This window comes from Bufo gargarizans, chromosome 6 (genome assembly GCF_014858855.1).
Source record: "Bufo gargarizans isolate SCDJY-AF-19 chromosome 6, ASM1485885v1, whole genome shotgun sequence".
NCBI classification, from domain to species: domain Eukaryota; kingdom Metazoa; phylum Chordata; class Amphibia; order Anura; family Bufonidae; genus Bufo; species Bufo gargarizans.
Window position 1 is genome coordinate 237,226,679 of NC_058085.1, and position 18,304 is coordinate 237,244,982.

At 42.1% G+C, this 18,304-nt stretch overlaps 1 protein-coding gene across 4 annotated transcripts in view; it reads right to left on the bottom strand.

Moving 5' to 3' along the window:
* LOC122941331 (gastrula zinc finger protein XlCGF26.1-like) overlaps positions 1 to 18,304 on the bottom strand; it is a 64,142-nt gene that overhangs the window by 3,246 nt on the left and 42,592 nt on the right. For all 4 annotated transcript variants that reach the window (XM_044298466.1, XM_044298467.1, XM_044298465.1 and 1 more), the window contains one exon: positions 950 to 1,058. In XM_044298466.1, coding sequence (XP_044154401.1) covers positions 950 to 1,058 — 109 coding nt within the window. The remainder of the gene's footprint in view (positions 1 to 949; positions 1,059 to 18,304) is intronic.

The window sequence follows — 18,304 nt, forward strand, 5'->3', positions numbered from 1 at the left end:
CATCATCAGGCGGACACCAAAACGCTACAAGCTGCGTTTTAGTGTCCGCCTGAAAAGCGCAACGGAGACCAAACGCGGCCAAATTGATGCATTCTGAACAGATCCTTATCCATTCAGAATGCATTGGGGCAGAACTGATCCGTTTTGGACCGCTTGTGAGCGTCCTGAAACGGATCTCACAAGCGGACCCAGAAACGCCAGTGTGAAAGTAGCCTAAGGCACTCTGCACGAGTAGATATTGTATTCCTCAACTCTTTTTATGGGTGAGGTTTAAAATTCCTATTTACAATCCAATCTCCCCATCAGCCTCTGCCATACACAATTACCTCATCTGCAGACAGCTGCTTTTGGGTGATTGCCCCTCATCAGGCACCGGTGCCTTCTCAAACAGCTGATCTCAAACAGAGGATAGGTCATCAGTATTAAAATCTCAGAAAGCCCCTTTAATGGGAAAAAAACATGTTCTATAATTTGCGGAACAGCTACAACCACAACAGCCATAAAAATGAATGGGTCTGCATGTGTTCTGCAAAAAATAAGGATCAAACGTGGCCTACATATATGGTCATTTGAATGTAGCCTTAGTATGGTGGTAATATTCTTATCCTACATGGCCATGGGGTATCAGTATTATTTGGACTTTATAGTGTTATTGTTGGTAATGTTAGTCTTGGTATACTGTGCATTGATTGTATAAAAAAGGGGTGTGTTCAGAGGCTAGTGGGTGCAATACTTTGCTTGCCCCGGGCACTGGCAAGCCATGCTATGCCACTGATGGTGTGTGCATGACAGGTTAGGTTCCTCTAGCTTGCTAGATCCTGCTAAGGTTCTATAAACCATTTGTCTGCTTGTGTACTGACTTCTGCTTGATTCCTTGATTCTGACTCTCTGCCGCTTGACATGACCTATGAATATGGGACTTTTCCCAACATTTATGGTTATCACTCACCAGTGTTAATATTTGTAGGAATATCTTCTACTGTACACAGCTGAGTTACACCCACATAGCTCTCTTCTTCCATTATGTCTTCAGCTTTTATATCACTCACATCTATAACCTAATTCACCACATACGAAATAAAGGATGCACAATTATAAAAGCAGTTAGAGAAGTTTAGAAAGTTAACTATCATGACAGCATTTTTGATGGAAGCAGTATATAACTACATCAGATAGGCAGCTAATGAAGTGGTTAGCACTAGTGCCTTGCAGTGCTGGGGTCCTAGGTTCGAATCTGACCAATGACAGCATCTGCATGGAGTTTGCATGTTCTCCCTGTGGGTTTTCTCCTACACTCTAAAGACATACTGATAGGGAACTTAGTTTTTGAGCCCCATTAGGGACAGCGTGATGTGAATGGTTGTAAAGTGCTGTGGAATATGTCACTGCTATATATATATTGTGTAAAAGTCATTATTTCATGTCTCAAAATTTTTCAACATATTTCAATTAGAGAGGACCGAAATTTTTCTTTCATCGAATAAAATAAATAAATAATATTTGTATTTATGTCTATTCTCCAATTGGCTTGAAAATCGGTATATGGCAGTCTAAGGTCTCCTGGGATTTTTCTACCTTTTTTTTATTTTTTTTACAATTTTTAACAATTTTGTTTTGCTCTTACCCCCCCCCCCCCCCTCCTTTTAAAGGAAACCTGTCACTGGGATTTTGGGTATAGAGCTGAGGACATGGGTTGCTAGATGGCCGCTAGCACATCCGCAATACCCAGTCCCCATAGCTCTGTGTGCTTTTATTGTGGGGAAAAAACGATTTGATACATATGCAAATTAACCTGGGCTGAGTCCTGTCCCTGAGATAAGTCAGGGACAGGACTCATCTCAGGTTTATTTTCATATGTATCAAATTGTTTTTTTCAACAATAAAAGCACACAGGGCTATGGGGACTGGGTATTCCGGATGTGCTAGCGGCCATCTAGCAACCCATGTCCTCAGCTCTATACCCAAAATCCAGGTGACAGGTTCCCTTTAAGCTCTTGAATGAAATTACAGCAATAGCAGATAATGTCAGAATGACACTGACATACATACTGTAGCTAAGGGTAAAAGCATGGTTTACGGTGCTAATAAACAGAGTGCTTAAAAACAAACTACGCTGTCGCATGTGTTATGCTTTTTCACATTATAAACATGCCGAAAATTGTCCCTTATTGGGGTAGATGGTGTTTAAACACACGCCGTGTTATGAGTAAGAAATATGGTTTGTTGGGACAAAGTCTCCAAAATTATGCCTTAATGGGAGTAGATGATCCCTGCACCTGTTTATACACACACGTTGATAATGTCATAAGTGGTTTGTTCTGCACAAGCGCCCAAAAATTATGTATTAATGGGGGCAGAATGCTTGCCTGTATTTATACACACACAAGTTTTAATTGTCAGAGGAAACTGGCTTGTTCCGAAGTTGAACAAGCCTGGAAAAAAAATCTCCCTTTTATTTGGGAGCAGTACAGTGTGGAAAAGGTAAGGTTTGAAGGAGTAATAGTGGCAGCAATAGTGGCGTCAGCAGTAGCAGTACAGCATGGAACAGACATGGTAGTAAATAGAAATATGTGCCGCTGTGTTGGGGTAGTAGTATTAACGGCTGTGTAGGAGTAATGGTAATAGCAGTAAGGGTAACAAAAGTGGCAGTAAGGGGATTAACAGCAGGAAGTATTTGTGGTGGCAGCAGCAACCGTAAGGTACAGAACATGATAGTAGGCAGGCAGACAGTGGCATGATGGCGGAAGCAGCAACCATATGCTGCGGAACATGATGGTAGGCAGGCAGACAATGGCAGTGGCATGATGGGCCAAGAAAGGCAAGGGTAGATCTATTCATCGGCCTCAGCCAAAGTTGTATGAGCATCCTTAAAGCCATGCCTCAATCATTTTGACAAAAGTGATGATTAGTACACTGGAGGAGGACAACTTTGTCCTTTTAGGTGTGATGATTTCACCTGCCGTACTAAAAACAGTCTCTGAGATGATACCAAGACAGTACAGAGAGAGCACACTAGGGCCATTTCTTGCCACTGTTCCAGTCCACCTGCCCCGAAGTCCATGGGGTCAGGGAATACGGTATGCGCTGAAGAAAGGCCAGAGTCTAGGTAGGACTGGATGATCAGGAGATACATCTCTGTTTGCTGATTTGTGTAGCGTGGCAAGTGGAAAAATGTCTCCATTTTGTTGATAATATTGAAATGGCTGCTGCTGCGGCTTCTACTGCTTGCAGTAGCGAAGGTGGCAGGAGATGATTAGATAATTTGTCATCATGGCCAGTGTCGTCATTGTCATCATCAGCCTTGCCCTCCAGCACAAGTGACTCCTCTTCCTCCAGTGCAGCTCTTCATCTTCCACTTCTAACTCCATGGGGCTTTATCTGTGTGGGTCCCAAACAGCTTCAGGGAAGTCAGCATGATGGACAAAATTTTGACTAGAACATCCAAAGTTACAAGTGCACGTCCATAAAGCTAACGTGCAGACAGCAAACAAAATATGTATGGCAGCACACTGTTATACATGCAAGCAATAAAACTAGGGATTAGAGATTATTCTGGATTACAGTGGTACTATACATGAAAAATGCAAACTCTTTGCGCACATTTTTGATCAAACATGTGTCAGGCACTTCTACCTACTATACATGAAAAATGGAAGCTCTTTGCGCACATTTTTGATCAAACATGGGTCGGACCCATCTACCAACATCAAGGTGGCTTTTGCAGATGGGTACCTAACACTAACAGAACTGCCTCTCCTGGGCCTAACCTAAGTTTACAGTGTTCAGGGCGGTGTAAGAACTATCTATATTTATACTCTGCTTAGAAGCCCTGGGCAGATGGGTGGGGAGTGCTTAATCTAAAAGGAGGCAGCTACCCTCCAAACACACTGCAAGAAAATTTAGACTAGCACATCCAAAAGTCATGGGTGCACATCCATAAACCTAACATTCAGACTTCTAAGCAGAGTATAAATGCCATAAGTATTTTGTTTGCATGTTAGCTTTATGGATGTCTCAATTCCTTCTGGGATTCGCATCCCCACCTATCCCTTGGTTGAACTTGATGGACTTATGTATTTTTTCAACCGTATTAACGATGTAACTATGATGTGCACCTGTGACTTTGGAGGTGCTAGTCTAAATTTGTTTGTGTTGTGTTTGGAGGGTAGCTGCCTCCTTTTAGATTAAGCACTTCCTGCCCATCTGCCCAGGACTTCTGAGCAGAGTATAAATATATCTGGATCCCACACTGCCCTGAACATTGTAGGGTTAAGTTAGGCTCAGGAGAGGCAGTTCTGTTAGTGTTAGGTACCCATCTGGAGAAGCCACCTTGACGTTGGTAGATAGGTCTGACACATGTTTGCTGTTAACTGCCTGAATAAAGTACATAAAAAACATTTTTATTAGATATATTATTAAAAGTAGGTTCTCCACCAAATCTAACAGTCAGGCTAATGATGTAAGCTGGAGCATAGAAAATCGGTATAAATACTATCTCCTCAACTCACACTGCCACAAAAACGTCTCCCTATTTTGTTGTGGGAGCTACATAAAGCCCATAGGATTAGTGAGGTAGTTTAGTCCTAACTCGGTCACTTTGTATGGTCTGTCCTTACTCATCTATTAGCCCCGCTACATACACTGTAGCAAAGGACACGACCCCTGGTGATTGCTGAATGGACTGCCCCTCAACTAAAACAGCGGCTCTGCAAATATCATTAGTCTCTTGAAACTGAACATAAGTAGGTGCATTCTATTGCTCGATGTGTTTCCCTGCCGATATTAATCGGTATTTCCTCAGGAGAAAAGAGTACCATACACAGTCTAGTTCAGATGTATTGCTACAACACTCTAGTGGTGAGTATGTAGTGATAGCGCCAGTCTATCTGTGCTATCTTCAGCGCTGACTCAGGTGTAATACTACAACACTCTAGTGATGAGTGTGAAGCGATAACGCCAGCCTATCTGTACAGTTCTTAAGGCTGACTTAGTACATTCAGTACATGCAGCACATTAGAGCCTCTGGTACTATGAGAGCCGTGACACGTTTGATCAAAAATGTGCGTGAAGAGCTTTCATTTTTCATGTAGAGTACCACTGTAATCCAGAATAATATCTAATCCCTAATTCTATTGTTTGCATGTATAACAGTGTGCTGCCATACGTATTTTGTTTGCTGTCTGCATGTTAGCTTTATGGATGTGCACCTGTGACTTTGGATGTGCTAGTCTAAATTATGTATTTCTACATAGTTATTAAATCTCCCCACTCGTCTTTTTTCTAAACTGAATAACCCTAATTTTAATAATCTTTCTGAGTCCTGTAGTTCACTCATTCCAGTTACTACTTTAGTTGCCTTCCTTTGAACCCTCTCCAGCTCTGCTATGTCTACCTTGTTCACACGAGCCCAGAACTGTACACAGTACTCCATGTGTGGTCTGACTAGTGATTTGTAAAGTGGCAGGACTATGTTCTCATCACTTGCATATATGCTCCTTTTCCAAGCCTTCAATGTAACCAGATCCATCTCTAGCAGTCTACTGTCTTCTACCTTGTTAATTACTTCACACAGTTTAGTGTCAGCAGCAAGAATTTATATTTAACTGTGCAAGCCTTCTACATGATCATTAATAAATATATTGAAGAGAATAGGGCCCAGTACTGACCCCTGAGGTACTCCGCTAGTGACAGTGACCTAATCTGGGTGTGTACCACTAATAACCACCCTCTGTTTTCTATCATTGAGCCAGTTACTTACCCACATATAGACATTTTCTCCCAGTCCAAGCATTCTCATTTTATACACTAGCTTTTTATGTGGCACAGTATCAAATGCTTTGGAGAAGTCAAGATATATGACATCCATTGACTCACCCCAATCAAGTCTAGAACTTACCTCCTCATAGAAACTGTATAAATTGGTTTGACATGACCGAATCCTCATGAAGTTATGCCGATATGGTGTTATACGCCTATTTTCATTGATATACTTCAGAATAGCATCCCTTAGAGAACCTTCAAACTGTTTACCCACACTCTGAAGTGCTTCCACTGCCTACCCTCGAAACAATACAAACTCCCTGCTGAGGAGGTCTGATGCATGGCAAAATTATTCACCACTTTACCCTGCTCGTACAGACATTCTAGCATATACAAGGTGGAATTCCGGTGAGTTGGAACTTCGTGGATCAAGCAGTGCAATGGCAGACTGTTCTGTTGCCTCAAGTCCAGAACAGGGTTTCATGCCATTTAAGAATGGCTGAAATGCGAAGACTATCTCCTGGACGAGAAGGAGCACATTTTTGTTGCGCTATTTGGTGGCCACTTCTATTTTCTCCGCAGTAACTGGTGATGCCACATTATGTGCTGCAATAGCTATGGTGCCTACGTTTGTGTTTGAATTCTTACGACTTATTCTAATCCTGCAGATCTTGCAGACAGCAATGCTTTTGTATTCCGGTACTGTGGAGAAAAACTGCCAGGCAGGAGATACACACTTGGTATAGAGCTAGCAGCAGCCAAGCTTAGCTTAGCTGTGGCATGTTTTGAGCATACACCCACAGTATCAGCGGCATCACCAGTTCCCCAGCTGACCATAGCAGAAGCATATCTAGCTCTGGGAGTTTTCTGGGAGGTTCTGGCCATATACTTTGCCTCTGCTCTTTATTGCCATTGCTGCTGCTGCCACCCTCCTCCTCAGCGCCCTGATCCGGCGCCGAGGTACTGTTTAACACAATCATCATCCTGACCCTCAATGCCAGTTTTATCAGACTTTGATATGTCATTGTGGGCTCCTTGGCCCTTTCCCAGTCCCTGCTTTGTATTTGCCCAAAATGCCACTGTCATTATCGCTGCCCCTATCACCACCACTATGACTACAAGTGTCACTACTACCACCACCACCACAGCTATGCATGGGGTCCTCTGCCTGAACCTATTCCTCATGGCAGTCCAAACACAGTGTTCTCATACTAGACATCAACAGGGAGACCATCTTGAGTATCTTCCATAACACACAGGATTTGTTAGCTCTTAGTAAAAAAAAAGGAGGTGCCCCACTAGGAGGGGCAGTGAAGAAAGAGAGGATGCATTTGAAAGACTTCTCTGGGCTTGCCAGGAGGAAGGCACTCAGAAGTGAAGTATAAATGAGAGGAGGAGTGAGCCATCCAGTTCACAATCTCATCCTCTTTGTCCTCAATAATAATCGGAAGTCGTGGAGAACTGCGGTCAACTACTATTACTGGTCAGATAGCTGGTGCTGCGCCTACCAACATTCTGACTCCCGGATATTGAAGCCTGGGTCTTTTGTTCTGCACTACTCTGTTGTGCAGACATTTTATGAGGCAAGCAAAATTGCAAGCTTTTTTTTCTGTCATTTACCCACTTCCATACCAGGCAATTTACCCTTCTTCGTAACCAAGCCTAATTTAGAAAATCTGACATGTGTCCCTTTATGTGGCAATAGCTTTGGAATGCATTTACTTATCCAATCAAGATGAAACAAAATAAAACAGCAGGCCTAAGTGGGTGGATTAACCTAAAGGGTTTTTATAGATGTGGTCAGTGCATTTGCTGTAAAACAACTAAAGCACCCAGAAGCATTAAGAAAGTACTCTCAACTCAAAATTCTTTTATGTGAAAGACAGATCATTTTCTCATGTGTAATTCAACCAGTGTGGTCTACCTTGTCCAGTGTCTGTGTTCCAGACAATATATTGGACGAACAAAAAGAGCCTTGAGAGTGAGAATATCCGAACACATCTCTAACATTAAGAAAGGATATCTAAAACACTCACTCTCAAGGCACTTTAAAGAGATTCACGGATAAGATCCCACAGGGCTGACCTTTGTAGCTCTGGAGAAGATTGATATACATTGGAGAGGTGGGAACCACATCGAGCGAATGTCAAGAGAGGAATCTAAACAGATTTACGACTTTGGAAGTATGATTCCAGAAGGTTTAAATGCGGAGCTAGAAATCTTTGGCTTCTTATGAGTTTGGGCGGTGTGCCTTTCATTCAATGGGGGATCACATGTCTGGTCGTCTATCGGCACTGTGACCCCCCCCCCCCCCTTGGTGACAGGCCCCCTTCCCCATTTCTGCCTGCAATTTATCTGTAATATTCAGAAAATATAGAATTGTATGAAGTTCCTCTTGATACTACAGCTCCAACAATACCCCACATAAGACTGTAGTATACTTGCCCTCTTGTGATAGATATCATAACTTTTATTGAGATATGTTTTAAAGAATTTTATAGGATTTTGTATGTTTTTTAATCTAAAGAAACCTGGTAGCAAGTTTTCCTTTATCACCTATATTAATTACAATAAGATGAAGCAAATATATATACACAGGTGTTGCCGAAAAACCGCTTTGAAAACGCACCAATACCGCAATGGTGAAAATAGATATTCCAGTCCAGATTTTGAAGAGGACTTAGGACGGTATAAAAGGATGTGATGTGTTAGCAGGGATAGAGCCACTGAGTGAAGCCCCTGAAACGCGTCTGGCGTCATATCCCTGCTTTGTCTAGAGGATCCGGATACGATTGGGACATTTTAAAACTTGGAGCGCTCCATTTCTCTACATTTCTTCTGCTGTGAGTATAATCTCACCTAAACCAGAACAAATGCATCAAACCTCGCGATATCTCTGGAGATCACGTGATACACAGAGAGCAAGGACGCCGGGAAACAGCCACAGCCGTGCGGTGAAAAGAGGAGAGTGGGACAACTTAACTGCCGGGCATCAACATATACCGGTAAGCGATTTTCTCCGCTCCCCCAACACTGAGTACCAGGCGATATTGCTGCTAATACTTTCATTAGTGTGTTAGAGCCGCGTCCTGCCTCTTAAGGATTGGACTGCAAATATATGTGAATATTGGACTCCAAACAGACTCACCGTCTGGATATCTATTACGTTCAAAGGGATAGTGTCCAAACAGTTATTTGCTGACCATCTAGGCCACAAAAGTGGGACGTGGATTACACCACTATCGTCACTTATTGGACATTTGTGTTAGATGACTTCACTATATATATTTAAGACTTCACTACCAGTGGATTGCTTTTTATACTTTTTATGTGTGGTAACAACATTCCGGAAATTGTTACATTTTTATGGGACTTTTTATTGTGATCTTTTATTGTGATTAAATGCTGTGGATGTGACCTACATAGTGAGTGCCAGTCTTATACTTATTCATTTTCAACACACACCTTGAATGATTGGGTGATCAGTTTCAGACTAGAGCACCTTAACCATACAGAGAAAGGCGGTGAGCTATCCACGTTAATTTACTCTCACATTGTACTGTAGTAAATTTGCATCAATATATTTTTACCTTTATTTATAAAACAAATTCAAAATTGATAAAATATGGAAAAATTCACCAATTTCTAAATTTCAATCTCTCCCTTTAAGACAGATAGTGACACATCACAAAATTGTTAATAATTTATATTCACCATATGTCCACTTTATGCTGGCATCATTTTGGGAATGTAATTAAAAAAATGTTTTTAGATACTTAAAAGACAAAATTTTAGAAGCAATTTTGCAATTTAAAAAAATAATTTCTGAATTCAGTTTTGAAGTCACTTTGAGGAGCTTACATAATATAAACCAGACAGAAATGTCCTCAAACCCATCAATTTATTCAAAACAGATTTTAGAAATGTTGGTAACCCTTTGTATTTGAATCTTTTTATTGTATTTTCAGTACATAAAAACATAAACATACTTTCATGGACGCAGCCACGTTTATAGATGCGCATATTGTGTTTTGCATCAACAACAACCCATGTCTTCTTCATTCTATTACATGTTTCTCTTTCTCTGTTTCTGGATACCAGGGCATCTGCATTGATGCTGCCAATCCTGGCACCCTTACAAATATCAGTATAAGGTGACCTGTCTATCTAACAAGAACAAACTAACTATAACCTTGATCCCCTCAAGTCCTATTTCGTTCATTATTTCGGAGTATTTTATAAGTGACTGATACAATATGTCAAGGTGTAAATCTAACATGCTTCATCCACCTCTTCCAGGTGTGCTCCACCTTTTCCCTACTGACCAATGTATTTCGTAACATTATTTCATACCGGCATGTCGTGTTTAGGGTACAATATACCTCGTCTATCGGTGGGGAATGCGACTTTTTCCAGTGACGTATGATAACCAGTTTAGCGCTAAGGAGTATACGGCCTAGGAGTGGTCTTATTGGTGTCTCAAATTGGTGTATGCCTAAAAATATCAATGCCAAGGACCGGGCTGGCGTTATTTTGGTAGCACATATCTCTGATATTAACTCAAATATTTTCTGCCAATATGGCCCCAATTTAGGACAACTCCACAAAGTGTGCAGTAAGGTACCTGTTTGTCCGCATTCTGTCCAGCAGCTTGCAGATACCCCTGGATACATTCTACTTAATCTATGTGGAGTTAAGTACCAGCGAAGAAGTGTCTTTACCCCAGCTTTATAATGTGTTATGCATCTAAATGTAGTAGCTAAATAGGCCGTGGCTTTACCCCAATCCTCGTCAGAGAAACTTTGTTGTAAATCGGATTCCCAAGCTGACAAGGAGGGCAGTTTCACAAAGGAATCCAAGATTCCATATATGTGCATAGTATACTTGTTATGGAACGCTGGGGTCCGTGAATAATCTAAGTATGTCTGTGTTAAATTTGGGTGGGGAGAGGAGAAATGGGTTTAGGAAGTGCCTTATTCTCAGGTAATTATAAAATTCCCTGTGTGGGATTGGAAAAAACCTTTTGGATGGATTCAAAGGATTTTATTGAATTGCCCTCTACCAACTGTGTAACCTCCCTAACCCCCGCTTGATACCAAGCGGTAAGATTCATGTACCCAATTCCTACTTCTAGTGTTGAAATAGATATACGTTTAATCAATATAGTTGTGAATTTTCCTGTGATTTATGTAATTGAGTCCAAAGTGTGATAGCATGACTTGTCGTAAGCAAGGTATTGGGTGAAGTGTCCTTCAGCCATGCGGAGCTAAATCAAGCAGTCCCGAAAAGTGCCCTTTCCCATTGTGTGATTTTCAATCTGCACTCATGTTTTCCGTTGTTCATCTAAAACAAAAAACATCTAAAACAAAATCACAGAAATATAGTCATACAAGCAGATATTAAAAGCGGACACTTTTGCCAATATATTCCTGTCAGGAACACATCGGAGCCCATCATGCACCACGTCACGGTCTCTCAGCATGGCAAGGGGCCCTACCACTGCGCTAACTATGGTGTGAACAAGGTCTGAAGGTGATGTAATCCAAGCTTCCGCACAACCGCATAGCAGGACAACTAATGCAATGTGAACAAAGCACGACTGTAAGCCACACCCATATCAGACCGTGTGATGGAGGTTACCAGGTGCAAAATAATGTTTAGATGCCAGGTAGAGGCACATTCAATACATGTAAAACAAAATCAAAGAAATATAGTGGCAAATATGGGGGAACTGCTCAAACCCCAAACACTGTAGCGTGTTTCTCATTGGGGGAGCAGTCCCACCGCATGTGAACTGCAGCGAACGACCATCCCCAGCAAAAAATGCGTACAATGGAGGATGCCGGCGCGGTCCACATGCACCACAAAGGAATCCTACACAAAACGGAGCATTGTTGTTCATCTAGCCACCATTCTTTCAAGATAGTCTCTAATCAATGGTAGACCTATTCCTCCCATTCTCTTCCTTTTGATTAATATTGAGTGGTCAAGTCTGGGTGGTCTTTTATTCCAAATATATCTATTCAGAAGTGTCTGGGCTCTACTGAAGAATACGTTCAGAATATATATAGGTAGGGCACGGAATACATATATCAGTTTGGGAAGGGTCATCATTTGGAATGCTGATACCCTACCCACCCACGACAACTCCTTCAATGCAAAACTACAAAAGTCCTGTTCTAGTGTGTTCAGTAATGGTATGAAGTTGTGACTATAAAGGAGTGAGCATAGATACCTCAAGTGCACCCCCAGATAAGTGATACTATTATTCTGCCAATCCAGCTGGAATGTAGATTTAAGAGCCCGTAGTTGTCAATGGTGATTCCTTTTATTTCTTCACTTAGTCTAATGTGTTGCGCTAAAGGCTCCAGGGCCATAATGAATATTAACCCTTTCGTCACCAAGGGTCATTGATGTCCCAGTGTCCAGGTCAAAATTTACAAACCTGACATGCGTCACTTTATGTGGTAATAGCTTTGGAACACTTTTACTTATCCACGCCATTCTGAGATTGTTTTCTCGTGACACATTGTACTTGTCAGTAAAAGCAAAAAAAGGAAGAGACCACTGTGGTACTCAGCAGAAGTGGCCCAAATCATTAAAAATAAAAAGCTAGCATTTTGTAATTATAAAAAAAAAACAGAGCAATGAAGATAAGGAAATCTACAAGATTAGGCAGAAAGAGGCCAAGCAAGTTATAAGAACTTCTAAAGCGCAGGCAGAAGAAAAACTAGCTCAGTCTATGAAAAAAGGGGATAAGACATTCTTCAGATATATAAATGAAAAAAGGAAATTAAAACAAGGAATAACTAAATTAAAAACAAAGGACGGAAGGTATGTAGAAGAGAATAAAGGGCTAGCTAATGAAATACTTCTGTTCAGTTTTTACAAAAGAAAAAGAAGGAGAAGGACCTCCACTAGAAAGGATGACTAATAAATCGTTTGATGCATGTGTCTTTACAGAGGAAGATGTTCTAAGTTTGCTGTCTAAAGTGAAGACAAATAAGTCACAGGGGCCTGATGAGATACACCCAAAATTATTAAAAGAGCTTAGTGGCGAGCTGGCAAAACCGTTAACAGATTTATTTAACCAATCATTAGTAACAGGAGTCGTCCCGGAAGATTGGAAATTGGCAAATGTCGTGCCCATTCACAAGAAAGGTAGTAGGGAGGAATCGAGCAACTATAGACCAGTGAGTCTGACATCAATAGTAGGCAAATTAATGGAAACCCTATTAAAGGATAGGATTGTGGAACATCTAAAATCCCATGGATTGCAAGATGAAAAACAACATGGGTTTACTTCAGGGAGATCATGTCAAACAAATCTTATAGATTTTTTTGACTGGGTGACTAAAATAATAGACGGTGGAGGTGCAGTAGACATCGCATATCTAGATTTCAGTAAGGCTTTTGACACTGTCCCACATAGAAGACTTATCAATAAACTGCAGTCATTGAGCATGGACTCCCATATTGTTGAGTGGATTAGGCAGTGGCTGAGTGACAGACAACAGCGGGTTGTAGTCAATGGAGAACATTCAAAACAAGGTCATGTTACCAGTGGGGTTCCACAGGGATCTGTACTGGGACCAATTTTGTTTAATAACTTCATAAGTAATATTGCAAAAGGCCTCGATGGTAAGGTTTGTCTTTTTGCTGATGACACAAAGATATGCAACAGGGTTGATGTTCCTGGAGGGAAACGCCAAATGGAAAAGGATTTAGGAAAACTAGAAGAATGGTCAGAACTCTGGCAACTGAAATTTAATGTGGATAAGTGCAAGATAATGCACCTGGGGCGTAAAAACCCAAGGGCAGAATATAGAATATTTGACACAGTCCTGACCTCAGTATCCGAGGAAAGGGATTTAGGAGTAATTATTTCAGAAGACTTAAAGATGGGAAGACAATGTAATAGAGCAGCACGAAATGCCAGCAGAATGCTTGGATGTATAGGGAGAGGTATAAGCAGTAGAAAGAGTGAAGTGCTTATGCCGCTGTACAGAACACTGGTGAGACCTCACTTGGAGTATTGTGCGCAGTACTGGAGGCCATATCTCCAGAAGGATATAGATACTCTAGAGAGAGTTCAGAGAAGAGCTACTAAACTAGTACATGGATTGCAGGATAAAACTTACCAGGAAAGGTTAAAGGACCTTAATATGTATAGCTTGGAAGAAAGAAGAGACAGAGGGGATATGATAGAAACTTTTTAATACATAAAGGGAATCAACTCGGTAAAGGAGGAGAGCATATTTAAAAGAAGAAAAACTACCACAAGAGGACACAGTTTTAAATTAGAGGGGCAAAGGTTTAAAAGTAATATAAGGAAGTATTACTTTACTGAGAGAGTAGTGGATGCATGGAATAGCCTGCCTGTAGAAGTGGTAGCTGCAAATACAGTGAAGGAGTTTAAGCATGCATGGGATAGGCATAAGGCTATCCTTCATATAAGATAGGGCCAGGGACTATTCATAGGATTCAGATATATTGGGCAGACTAGATGGGCCAAATGGTTCTTATCTGCCGACACATTCTATGTTTCTATGATAGTCAGATATTTGAGTCAATATATTTCACCTTTATTTATGAAAAAATCCCAAATTTACCAAAAATTACCAAATTTCTATTTCTCTGCTTCTAAAACAGAAAGTCATACCTAATAAAATATTTATTACTTAACATTCCCCATATGTCTACTTTATGTTGGCATCATTTTCGAAATGTCATTTAGTTTAGAAGCAATTCTTAAAATTTTTAAGAAAATTTCCAAACCCCACTTTTTAAGGACCAGTTCAGGTCTGAAGTCACTTTGTGGGGCTTACATAGTGGAATCCCCCATAAATGACCCCATTGCAGAAACTACACCCCTCAAGTTACTCAAAACTGATTTTACAAACTTTGTTAACCCTTTAAGCGTTCCACAAGAATTAAAGGAAAATGGAGATGAAATTTCTAAATTTCACTTTTTTGGCAGATTTTCCATTTTATAATTATTTTTTCTTTAACACATTGAGGGTTAACAGCCAAACAAACTCAATATTTATTATCCTGATTCCACGGTTTACATAAACACCCCACATGTGGTCGTAAACTGCTGTATGGGCACACGGCAGGGCGCAGAAGGAAAGGAATGCCATACGGTTTTTGGAAGGCAGATTGTGCTGGATTGGTTTTCTGAACGCCATATGTTTTTTATTTTTCTGCCGATCGTCTTTTGCAGGGGCTCTTTTTTGCAGAAAGTGTTGAGGTTTTTATTGGTACCATTTTTGGGTACATAGGATTTTTTGATCATTCATTATTACACTTTATGGGGAAAGGTGACCCAAAAATTGGCTGTTTTGGAACAGTTTTCATTTATTTATTTTTACAGCGTTCATCTGAGGAGTTAGTGTCACGGATGATCCGCGAGAATATTGAACTGTCCTCCCAATATTATCAATATTACACTTATTGATCAGTAGGTCTATTACACAGTAATTATTTCCCTAGGCCCCAGAACCTACAATTTGATTATTCAGAGCGTCTCCTTCTGTCCTTCTGTTGTACCCAGAGAACAACATAGTCCTTTTGTTCAAGTCAGTCAATAGATGCCCAGCAGATAACGCAATTACAGCTGGCTTCCTCAGGTTGACAAAAGAACTTCCCTGTCTGCAGAGATATCACAGCTAGGTGTGAAGACTGCACCTGGGGGGGAGACATTTGGTGTCGCTGCCATAAGGGGTCTGTAAGCTAGGGTCTTTTAAGAGAGACCATGCATCTTACGGACGAAAAAATCATCGTGTCACTCAGAATTCACTGGACGTTTACATAGGACAAACATAACTCTAAGATGTACCCAGGTAAAGTTATGGTGTTACCCCATCATAGAACCAGTTATAATAGTAATATTTGGTATCCCTGAACTCCATATTTTGTGGGGAATGTGAATATGTGCTTGTTACTTGTGTACAGCGGAGACATCCCACGATATGGCACATGCCATATTTCAGAACTGACATTCACCTCAGGAATACAGCCTGCCCAGCAGGCGGACTCTCAATTTCCCACCTTGTTTCTGGGACCCTTTATAACAAAGACCTAGAATCTGCTACAGGAGTTCTCCACTTTAACAACACCTGAAAAGGGCCTCAGCCAGAGAACCTGTGGGCTGAAGGCATATTACACTGGACAAAGGCTTCTTGGACTTTATCCCTGCAACGGACTATTTTACCAACGGACATCTTTTCTGCGGAAACTAAGTATTTTCTTTCTTTTCTCCCTTTTGTTTATTGGACTATACTTTCCTTGATTATTGTGTTATAATTACTGTGCATCGTGATAATTTGTATTGTATATAGATATATAATAAATTACCTCCAAGTCATTTCTCTAGCCATATGCCTGTTTTCAAACACTGCAAAAACTTACCCTAGCCTCTCCGAAGGGAAAGCTACTCGGTTGTGTTATCTAGATAGCGGGTTCCTTGCTCCCATAAATTGCAAGGTGGTGGCAGTTAAACTACCCTGTGTGTAGTTCCGGTCCAGTTCATCACACGCTTACTTGCGGTCGGTCGGCGGTCCACTCCCTGCGCTTTCAGCCTATCGACTGTACGGACTCAAGTTAGACTGTCGTGTGCTGAAAGTGGCTGGGAGGCCTGCTTGCGGATTGACCACTAGGGGCGCTGTGACGGTTTCGTAACGTATTGTGGCCGCGGCAGTCGCAGTTCGTCACATATTGGTAGGCAGCTACTGGGATTCCTTTTTGCATGTGTTTAGAACATCTGAACAGAGATTAACTAATTTACCTCTGTCAGAACCAAACCAATTTGGTGGTGGTGTGGCTGAGTGCAATACATTTATCTGTGTGTACAGAGAGACTGTGTAGTCCAGTACCCTTCCCGAAATCTTGTTTTCTTTATCTATCTTTTATTTGGCGTGAAAATGTCCGGGGAATACAAGAAAATGGCTTTGGCAGATCTGGAAAATCTGTGCAAAGAACGGGGCATTGAAGTCGGTCGCAAGACGAAGACCGACCTGACAAAAGACTTGTTCCGATGGGATAGCCAACAACTGCGGCTGTTGGATGTGTCTACTGCGGGAGACAACGGCCCATCTGACTCGAGTCCTGAGGAACCGGACACTGAGAATCCTGACTACTCGGAGGGGGAACATCCTGCGGGCCCTGTTGGCCCCCCAGCGCAGTATTTCAGTACGGATCCTAATTTTTCTTTAAGTACTCGCCCGGAACCGGCCAGTACCAGACTATCTATTTGTACAGACCCTATGATGCAGCAGGCCCTCCAAAAACTAATGGACACTGACCCGGTAAAGTACCTACAGTACATGGCTTAGCGTGAAGAAAGCCAACGTCGGCATGAACTGAGCATGGCCAGAATACATCAACCCAGCCGAAGCTCATCACCCAACTTTCCTGCAGAAGGAGCAGCATCACACGTGAGTGCAAAATTTAAATTTGCTCCCATTGAAAAGGACACTGACATAGACTTGTTTTTGCGATCCTTTGAGAAAGCCTGCCGTCAGTATCGTCTGCCCCAAGAGCAGTGGGCCAGACACCTGACCCCCCTGTTGCGCTACAAAGTGCTGGACGCGTTTGCGGAGTTATCCATGGAGCAGGATGAAGATTATTCCGCCATAAAAGATGCTATCATTGCTAAATACCAGCTGACCCCTGAAGTCTATCGGAAAAGGTTTAGGTCCTTACAAAAGGATCGTACGGACTCTTATCCGGATGTGGTCAGCAGCTTACGCACTACATTCCGCCAGTGGACTTTAGGCCTAACAAAAGGGTCTTATGACATCCTAGAGGACTTGATGGTGCTAGACCAGCTTCTTTGTATTTGCCCTGCGGATGTGAGACAATTCGTGCTAGAACGGAAGCCTGCATCAGCAACCGCTGCTGCAGACTTAGCTGAGACTTTTGTCACAACCCGGGTGCCCGATCTGCGTAAATCTGCACCATCTCACTGGAGAGGAGGTCTGCCCAATGTCAGGGCAGACCCCCCTGCCTCTGTGGGCCGTCCACCACAGAGACCACCAAGTGCAGCTACTGCTTCCAGACCTGGGGCACCTAATGGAATCACCTGTCACTACTGCCGCAAGCCTGGACATATGAAATTCAACTGTCCTGAGCGGAGACAGCCACAGCCAGCCAGCGCATCCCAGCGTGAACCATCATCTTCAACTGTTTTGTTCGCCGGTGGGGAGGAGATTCACCCCATCACCAGCAATCACCAGCTTGTTACAGTGAATGACCAGCTAGTCACCGGTTTCCGGGACACGGGAGCCGATGTCACCCTGGTGCGTCCGCACCTTGTGCCCACAAAGGACATCATCCCAGACAAGTATCTCACCCTCACTGGGGTGGGGGGCACTCTTTCTCACATTCCCCAAGCCCGGGTTTCCATCGACTGGGGGGTGGGTGTTCAAGAAAAGGTAGTTGGTATCCTAGACCAGCTACCAGTTCCTGTTTTGTTGGGGTCCGATCTAGGCAAGCTGGTATCCTATTATGAACCCGCCACGAACCCCTCGGGATCCCAGGA